Consider the following 10,336-nt stretch of genomic DNA (forward strand, 5'->3'; position numbering starts at 1 on the left):
TGAAAGGCCACAGCCTTGAAAGCCCTGTGGAGCAGTTCTACTCTTCACCCATGTGGTCGCCATGGGTCGGAATCAACTCCGCAGCAACTAACATGAACAACAAAAGTTTCAAAAATGCTCTCATAAGACCACCCATTGAAAATAAAACTCAAACATCAATTAATGAGTATCCATGACCCAAAGAATACTCAAGTGGTGCCTCTATAAGAAGTTTCTACAATTAAGCAGAACAGATCCCATGACCCTCTTCCCAAAAGGTTAACCATCTCCAAATCATTGCCTTATTTTAAGGAATTGCTGATTTTAAATCCAAGCACACTCAAACTCTCTACACAATATATTAGACACTATCGTATTCAGAGAAGAGATAAAAGAAGAACATTATGAACAAAATGTAAAACTCATGCTTATTTCTTTGGATTTTCATAAACTGGAATCATCTAGATCGCCCTGGGATTTGTATTATTACTACTACTAAGAGGTAATATTTGAGTCCTTACTATGCGTCAGGTACACAGGAAAGCATTTCATATTTATTCAACCATTCAACCCTCAAGACAATCCTAAGAAGTAGGTACTCTTACTGGTCCCACTTTATACGTGAGGAAGCTGAGGGTCTCAGACATTAAGTAATTTAACTTGCCTGAGGTCATACAGCTAGTGAGTGGCAGAGCTCAAATTTGAAACAAGAGAGTTTGTTTCTAAAACCTGCATCTTTAATCCATCTGCTCTACTGCCTCGGAACCTATGAAACTGGTAAAGTTGTGTTATGCCTTTCTCTTCTGTTTCCTCCCTACCCCCAGGAGTCTCAATAAAAAAAAAGAGATGAGTCCTGAGCTTTCTGATCTATGGATATCACTCTCTTTTAGAATCAAAGATGCTACTGTAGTTTTTGTGCTACCTCCTTTGAAAGATGATATGACAATAAGTTAATGTACTGTCTTTAGTTTTTCCTGCATGGTTTTATATATAATTCCTCTTCCTTTCTTTTTATTGCAGCTAGAAGACAATAAAACTAGAAATGGAGCCTTTATATGAGGAATACCTAGCAAACTATGGAACAATAGTAAAACCTTACTACTGGCTTAGCTTCTCTCTAGATTGTTCTAATGTCCTTACCATATTCGAACAGGTGAAGAAGGAAGAGTTCCCTACACAGAATTTTATCAGATTTTTGGATTCCCTTACGGGCCAACGTATCCTCAAACAAAACACCTCGTATTTTTTGAACTAAAAACTTCCTCTGGCAGCCTGGTGCAAAAAGGCCATGCTAGCAATTGCACTGGGAGCCATATTCATCCAGAATCAATGCTATTTGAAACAAAAGGTTATCTTGACTCAGCCTTATACAGTAACGACAGCATCAGGCATATCGTTCTATATGCCAACAACTCTCCTTGCAACGAAGCTAACCACTGCTGCCTCAGCAAAATGTACACTTTCCTGATGATGTACCCAGACATTACCCTACCCTTAGTGTTTACTTTTCTCAGCTCTATCATACTGAGACTGACTTTCCTGCCTCAGCATGGAACCGTGAGGCTCTCCGGAGCCTGGCCAGCTTAGGGCCACAGGTCACTTTGAGTCCAATAAGTGGCAGGATTTGGCATTCTCTCCTCAACAACTTTGTGAGTGGTGTCTCAGGATCAACCATTTTCCAGCCCATTTTACCTGGAAGAGCACTGGCTGATAGGCACAACGCGTATGAAATCAATGTCATAACAGGAGTGAAGTCTTATTTCACTGATGTTCCTCCCCAGACAAAAGAGAATCAGAACATAAGAGTTCAGTCAGCTTTAGAGAACTATCTGGTAAACAATGTCTTTCCCAGGCAATCATTTCCGGTGACAAGCGGACAGATACAATCCAGCCTGACCCCAGGCCCCAGGATTCCTGTCATTTTTGTGCTGGTGCCTTTCAGAGACCTACCTCCAATCCATGTGAATCAAAGCCCATCTAAACCCAGGAATGTCGTAAGGCACTTAAATATACCTCAAATGTCATTCCAAGAAACCAAGGACCTCGGGAGACCTCGCACTTGAAAGCCAGCGGAGATAGTGGAAATCACAGAACGATCTGCAAGTAGCAGAGGCAGATGAAAAGAAGAAGAGGAGAGGGAGAAAATAAAATCTACATCTCTACAGCCTGGGACCAAACAATTATCAGAGAACTTACTTACATAGCCAACAAAAATCGAGAAACTTTCTCCCTTAGGCCTGATCCAAGATGGAGACAGATCAATGCACTAAACGCAAAGCCTCAATTAGTTCCTATATCAGCTATCGTAACGTGATGCTATTTTTAACATGATCTAAAATGTTTCCATAAGCAACTTGATATCTCGCCTTCCCTTTTCAAAGTGACAGTATCAAAATGGAGCCATTAGTACCTTGCTAATATATATATTTTTTATATTGTGATGCAGAAAAGTAATGTCATCATTCTAGTCTACCCACATCATCTTTCCACTAAAAAAGCCCAGGGACTAAAGAGCTTCCTAAAGTGGTTTCAGTATAAAAATTTACTGTAAAGTTGGAAAACTGCCTGAAGTTACTGACATTAAGTGTTGTTTCCAAGAGCAAACCAGTGATTTTCTATTCACTGTTAATCCTGGACAAAAGATTTTAGGCAGCCCATTTTTTCTAAAGTGATTCAAAATAGTTTTGTGTGGGGAAAGGTTCTTCGGCTAATTGATATTATAGAGCTACAAAATTGGTTCTGAAACCTAGCCACCCACTCAGTTTGATCTTTTCCAGGTCAGGCCTCTTCCTCCTGAGCAGATTATAGAAACAGAATGATACAGGAGACACTCAAGGGCTCCGTCCATTTTATACCTATAAGATCCAAGCCACTCTTACTAGTTTTCAAGGCTCCTCCTTGACCTTCTTGTTGCCTTGTCTCATCACTGAGACTGGAAGCTCCTATAGGGCAAGCTCTGTCTCTCTCCCCTCTCTGGTTTTCTCCTTAGGAAATTGAGGAAAAGTAGTCAAGTGCCTGCTTAACCATCCTGCCGTGGGCATCTATTACTTTTCCTAGCAGCCATTACACCTTCTTCTGCTCCCCAGTGCGTGATTTATAAGTAGTACTTCCCTTTTTCCTGATCCCTTCCTCTTCACCAGTGCATAGCTGCACCTTCTCTTCAAATCTTGTTCAAAGCAAAATTCTCCCAGGAAATCGTCCCAACTAACCCTCTGAGCACTTACATGAATGTACTTTGCTTATGCTGTATTAATTCATATCTGCTGTCTCACTTCCCTCTTTGAAATATGTAAAGATGCACTGTAAGAAAATGGACATTTATAACTTGCTATTAAAAATTTTTTTAATATATATAAAAAAAAGTAATGCTAAGCTAATAAGACAGTTTTGCCATTAGAAGAAAAAACTTAGAATACATAATACTCCATCCCCCCACCAAAAAAAAAAAGGAAAAAGAAAAAATTGTTCTAGGAATATAAGCTGCTGCCGTGATTAAAATAAGCATGAATAAAAATATTAAAATAAATTTCTATTGTCAGTCTACAAATTTATAGAATTAATCAAATATGAGCATATTGTGGGTATACGGTGATGATTACTGAAAGAGGTGCTGTAGTTTATTATTAGATCATGAAGCTGTGTATCTAAAATTAGAATATAAAGTCAAAAAAAAAAAAAAGGTCACAACATGGCAAATGCAGCATCTCTGACCATGCTAAAAATAGACCTCATTAGTTGCCATGAAATCTATCTCCAAGGTGGTCAAAAAAAACATAACATCAGCCAGGCTACAAAGGATGTAGATAGAAACACAGTCTGAAATCAAAGATGACTTCAAATATGAACCTGGATATCAACGGTATATAACAAAGAGAGAAATGTTGCCAGAACTTTATGAAACAAAGTACCTTTTGCAGTTAAATTTTTGTACTGGTTAGAGGAGACTCAGGCTAGGAAGAGAGGAAAGTTACTGAAAGATCACTTGAGACCAGGTCAATATACTGAAGCCTTAGAGACTATTAAGAGAGCATAAAGAAAATATGGCTGTAGTCAAGTAACCTCTGTTTTTCTATCTGTAAAACGGGAAAAAGTGAGCTAGCTCATCTTTAAGGTTCCTTTCAGCTCTGTTTGCTATAATTTGGCATATAGCTGAGTAACAGTTCCACAGAGTGAGATCTTACAGGGCAGTAACTAGGTCTTTCTTCCCATATTGCTCAGTCTCCTGCTTGCTACCCAACGGATTCCTGGTCATGTTAAGCTGGCCCAGAGATTCAGGGAGGGGAGAAGTTGGAATGTTCCACCCCACTTCAGCAAACTGGCAATGGTGACATTAAAGAGTATCACCACCAACACACATGTGGAAACTCCAAATAAGGAAAATATAAATCACTTTCAGCCAATGAACAAATCAATAACCATAGAAAATAAAGATGACCAAAGACCTACCTCTAAAAAGATCAGCAAGCTCAGATAGTTTTGCAGGTACATTCTGTAACGTTCAACGAACAAGTAGCATGGGAACTTTCTATTACTTGAAACTATTCCAGACCATAAGAAAAACATGTAAATCTTCCCAATTCATTTGACAAAGCTAGACTAACCCCAATATCAAAACCAGATAAAAAAATGAAACTATGAACCAATCTTACTTAAAAACATAGATTCCGAACCATATAAATGAAATATAAGCTAATCAAATCCAGCAAGGAATTAAAAGAATAACATTCAAAAACCAAATAGAGTGTATGCTAGGAATGTGGGAATGTTTCAATGTAGAAAACTATATAATTCATTACATTAATAAATTTAAAGTTTAAAATGATATGACTTTTACCATTAGATACTCACAAAGGCATTTGATAAACTAAGCAGTCATTCCTAAAGATCACAAAGCAATAATAAATATAATATCAACTAGTGAAATACCAAAGATATTTCCATTGAAACAGGAACAAAGCATGGAAGCCTACTTTCACCCAATTTCTCAATACCGTTTTCAAGATTCCACTTAATGTAATAAGAAAAATAAATGAATATAAATATTAGAAAGGAAAATGTAAATTATCATTATTTCAAATAGTTTGATATAACCTTAAAGCAACTATTATTAATAAGCGATCCCAGTAATGGGAAAGAATAAAGGATAAATAAATATTTTTTAAATCAATAGGTTCCCTTTAAATCATCATAAACTAAACCAAAACCCATTGCCGTCAAGTCAATTTCAACTCATAGTGACCCTATAAAAAGACCCTATAGGAGAGAGTAAAACCGCCCTGTGGAGTTTCCAAAGGCTGCTAGTGGATTCAAACTGCCAACCTTTTGCTTAGCAGCTGAGCTTTTAACCACTACGCCACCAGGGCTCCTTATATCCTCATAAACAAAACCAAAAAACCCACTGCCATCAAGTCGATTCCAACTCATAGCAAACCTATAGAACAGAGTAGAACTGCCCGATAGAGTTTCCAAGGAGTGCCTGGCAGATTCAAACTGCTGACCTTTTGGTTAGCAGCCTTAGCTCTTAACCACTATGCCACCAGAGTTTCCTATATCCTCAGGGCCATTATAAAATTAAATGGAAAAAAAGGCTCATTTACAACAATGTTTCAAAAACAATGTTCACTCTTTCATTCAGCACTATTTATCCTGAGACAAGAGTACGATTTATAGTTTTTTAAATCTTTGCGAAGTATTATTATCTAATAAAAGGCCCTACTGAAAAATATTTCACCCTATCTATTTCAGTGAGTAATCATAAACTTATGTAACGCTAAAAATAATAAGAAAAAACTTGAAATTTTGAAGGTTGGTTGTTTCAGCACAGAAACAGTTGATTTGAGCATGAAGTAGGAGTAAATTAAACCATTATACAGTTTATGGGTAATACGATAAGGATCTTTATATTACAGAAATGTCAATAGGGAATAATGATATTAAATCATCATTACCAGAGCTGAGTTTTACCTTTATTTTATATGTATAATATACATTTGACATATTTGATTAAAATGGAGTATATTTTCATTTCCAATAATAAAATAATAGTGCCATGCTTGCAGGGTTCAATGTCTTGGTTTGTTTTTTTAAGTACTTAGTGGCAATTCTGGGGGAAAACGCACATAGTAGGAGAGTACTTGGTTTTTAAAATGTGAAAAGAAAGACCTATTATAATTTTATCAAAATCCCTTTTAATTAAAAGGATCCTTGTTCTTTGCATCATCACACAAAAAGGAGCTACATGCCAGCATGTAGCATAAACCTTGAGAAAACTCAGATTCAATCTTGCTTTCCTATTGGGCCAACCAGGTTATTTTGCACAATAAAATGTCTTCAGTACACAATGCTGGGGGAAGCCAGCACAACTTGTATGAGGCAAGATCATGTAAGCTCCACAGACACATCAAAACTCCCTGAGGGACCGAATTACTAGGTCGAGGGCTGTTCGGACCACAGTCTTGGGGAACATCTAGCTCAACTGGCATAACATAGTTTATAAAGAAAATGTTCTACATTCTACTTTAGTGAGTGGCGTCTGAGGTCTTAAAAGCTTGTCAGCGACCATCTAAGATACACCACTAGTCTCACTCCATTGGGAGCAAGGGAGAATGAAGAAAACTAAAGACACAGGGAAAGATTAGTCCAAAGGACTAATGGACCACAACTACCACAGCCTCTACCAGGCTGAGCCCAGTATAACTAGATGGTGCCCGGCTACCACCGCTGACTGCTCTGACAGAGATCACAATAGGGGATCCTGGATAGAGCTGTACAAAAATGTAGAACAAAATTCTAACTCACAAAAAAAAGATCAGACTTACTGGCCTGACAAAGACTGGAGAAACCCTGAGAGCAGGGCTCCCGGACACCCTTTTAACTCAGTACTGAAGTCACTTCTGAGGTTCACCCTTCAGCCAAAGATTAGACAGGCCCATAAAACAAACAAGACCAAAGCGGCACACCAGCCCGGGGGCAAGGACTGGAAGGCAAGAGGGGACAGGAGAGCTGGGAATAGGGAGTCCAAAGTCTAGAAGGGAGAGTGTTGACACGTCATGGGGTTGGTAAGTAATGTCACAAAACAATATGTGTACTAACGGTTTAAAGAGAAACTAGTTTGTTCTGTAAACCTTCATCTAAAGCACAAAAAAGAAAAAGTCTTAAAACCTTATGAATAGTTTATGTCAGGGTAAGTACTCATTTAAAATACTAAAATAGGCAGAATCCTAGTACCTAAAATGAATTAACTATTATGGTTAACATTAAGTAACTGAGATAATAATTTTTTAATTAAAAGATAATTAAGAATGAGTTTCTTCCCCCAAAACAGTTTCCCTGAAGCTGTATAACTATTTAACTATTAGCTAGCGGAGCATAGGGAGGAATATTAACGTATCCACTCAAAAATACTCAGTCTCTAAATGCGATCCCTAAAGTTACTTGTCAGATCATAAATTTACTTGATAGAAATTTATTGAGTGCCTGATATACTAGGCACTTAGATCATTGTGAGACAATAAAAAATACTGCATTGGAAAAAGACCTTTTGACATCTGAAATGTAATACACATTTTGGGGCTGAGAATTAATTACATTTAAGACATTCAACACATTCTGAGCAATCAAAACAATTACACCCATGAGCATCCCCAATTTTTTAAAGTCTTCTCACTATTCTCTTAAATTGATTTCTATCAAGGGAGTCTTTCCCAGTTCTAAAATAAGACAAAAAGAAATTTCCTAGATAAGAATACAAAAGAATAGAAACGTAAGAAAAGGAATGAGTTAGGTCCTGAATCTTTGTTCCCATTTGTTCAACAGTGCTTTTAATGCGCAATTTTCTCTTTAAGAAAAATCTTGATTTAAAAGAACAAAAAGTACAGTCTTTAGCATCTCAAGAAGAATATTGTTTAGCTCATACTAAAGTTAGCAAAAGACTGAAACTGAGAAAAAATATTTAAATACATCTACATTCTAAGTTATATAATGCCATTCAACATAGTAATAACCTGATACTTTGAAATATGACATTTTAAAATAAATATTACCAACAGCTAGAAAATTTTCCTTTGCTGTTTTAAGAGAATTCTAGGGGAGTTTGTAATTTGAATGTCAATTTAAGGAAATGTCGCTTTTATCATCTAAATTCTGTCTTCTAGAATGGGCATTTTATTGGGAAAAGAAAAAAGCCACATTGCTTTTTCCTCCCAAGGAAAAAGGATGCATTCCATTCTTGAGGAGTGTCTGTCTGTCTCTCCCTCTTTCTCTCTCTCCTGTCCTCCCTTGTCCTTTCTCTCTCTGTATATATATATGACATAAGGTTTAATTTGACATCTTTCTCTTCTTACTTATTCATTATTCTCAGTGTGATCCTCAACCTGTACTGCCTTTCACACTTCATCCATTCATCAAACATTTATTCAGTACCTTCTGCAGGTAAAGGAAGATGCAAAATAAATATAAGACAGGTCTCTGTCATCCAGAATCTTGCAATCTCTCCGAAGAGCAAGATAAAACATGATATATCATTAACTAAGCTAGAAGGCTAATGCCAAAGCCAATGGTACAGGTAATAAGCATTTTACATATATGTACAATTTTAGAGCTTCAAAACACTTTTGTGTATTTAAACCTCAGAACAATCTAGTGAAGTAATCATTACTATCCCCATTTTAGCGATAAAGAACCTGAGATTCAGAATTTTAAGTGGCATGCCTCAACCAAACAGATGATGAGTGAAAGAACCAAGACTCAAGCCAGGGTCTTCTGATTCTAAGCCCAGGACTCTTTTCAATACACCACAGGAAAACAAGGATTGGAGTACTCAACAGGGGCAACAGCCAGCCTTCTCCCAGAGGTGGAACTAAACTGGACTGATAGGATGGCAGGAAAATATGAAACCACCTGGGCAATGTCCAACGAAATGTCCAAATTAATTGTATTCTGCAAATATTTGGGCTTACCATTAATTTGTACTTCAGTGTAATACACAGCACAACTACCATGTCCTTAGTGGCTTTACCTCTTATGCTCTCAGATACTAGGATGTCAAATATAATTAAGAAGCTGGTCTAGTGGAGTCATGTCATTCATAAATACAAATCTTAAAGACTGGTTTCTACTAATCCATAAACATTTGGTTTTCCTTCAGCACCAGAGCCTACCTCGCCCCACCTTTCTCTAGCATTCTTGCTCCAACCACTTATTTTAAGATATCAATGATGAATGATCCTACCCCAAATTCTACACGCTCACCCCAGTTTTGCCACCTGACTCCAGCCCTGCCCAGACATCTTCCCCTCCCTCCCGATAGATATGATACCGAGTTTAGGTTCTGCAGGTCCCGTCACGATGCTGTCACCAGCACTGAGAGATAAGATATGACCTTTTGACTCCGTCCTTGGAAGCCTCTGACTGGCCCTGCAGCGTAGTTCTACCCTCGGGGAAAGGGCTCCCAGCTGGGGAATGCACCCCGGGTGGAGCGCGTTCCGAAGCGATGTCTTCGACAACTAGCACGATGCTGGGCACACGGGCGTGCACCACTCCGCCCCATACTCCTGCCAGCTGCAGGGGGCTGGGTCCGGCAACCAGTCCATCCCACCGCACTGGCAAGTCGGGGCCAGCCGGACCTTACGCAGGACTCCAATGACTGCTCAGCGGCGGCGGTAGCGGCAGCAAAAGCCAAAGCCACCCGCCCCCGGTGCCCATAGCCGCCAACCTAGGACCCCCCCCCCCCCGCCACCAGGCTGGACCGCAGAGAAGCGTTTCTATGGGAACCCCCTGGGCACCACGTGATGCACTCGGGCGACCAATCGCCGCTCCCCTCTGTCCCCGGTACGGCTTTCCGCCTTCCCTCTTATCCCGCCCCCGCCCCTTCTCCTGGCCCCACCCCTTTCCTGCAGAGAGTCCGCGTCTGCGCGTGGGGTCCTGCGCGCTCCCTCCCTGGCGCGCGCCCCTTCCCTGGCGCTTGCTCCCTCCGGCGCGCCCGCTCCCTCCCTGGCGCCCGCTCCCTCCCTGGCGCGCGCTCCCTCCCTGGCGCCCGCGCACCCGCTCCCTCCCTGGCGCGCGCTCCCTCCCGCGCGCCTGCTCCCTCCCGCGCGCCTGCTCCCTCCTTCGCCCGCTCCCTCCCGCGCCCGCTCCCTCCCTGGCGCGCGCTCCCTCCCTGGCGCCCGCGCACCCGCTCCTTCCCTGGCGCGCGCTCCCTCCCGCGCGCCTGCTCCCTCCCGCGCGCCCGCTCCCTCCTTCGCCCGCTCCCTCCCTGGCGCCCGCTCCCTCCCCGGCGCGCGCTACCCGGGAGCGCGGGGGCGGCGGGGGAGGCTAGAGAAGGGCCTGAAGCCGAGGAGGCAGGAGCGGGGCCGGCGCG

The 10,336-nt window shown here is 40.9% G+C and overlaps 1 protein-coding gene across 1 annotated transcript; it reads left to right on the top strand.

The window, feature by feature from the left end:
- The first annotated feature begins 781 nt into the window (after positions 1-781).
- On the top strand, positions 782-3,669 carry APOBEC4 (apolipoprotein B mRNA editing enzyme catalytic polypeptide like 4). The gene is given in 4 exon segments (XM_023549194.2): positions 782-1,106; positions 1,109-1,464; positions 1,467-2,086; positions 2,088-3,669. Coding segments are annotated over 4 exon segments (1,101 nt in total). The 5' UTR covers positions 782-1,021; the 3' UTR covers positions 2,128-3,669.
- The last annotated feature ends 6,667 nt before the right edge of the window (positions 3,670-10,336 follow it).

The sequence above is a fragment of the Loxodonta africana genome, chromosome 25, assembly GCF_030014295.1.
Source record: "Loxodonta africana isolate mLoxAfr1 chromosome 25, mLoxAfr1.hap2, whole genome shotgun sequence".
Classification (NCBI taxonomy): Eukaryota; Metazoa; Chordata; class Mammalia; order Proboscidea; family Elephantidae; genus Loxodonta; species Loxodonta africana.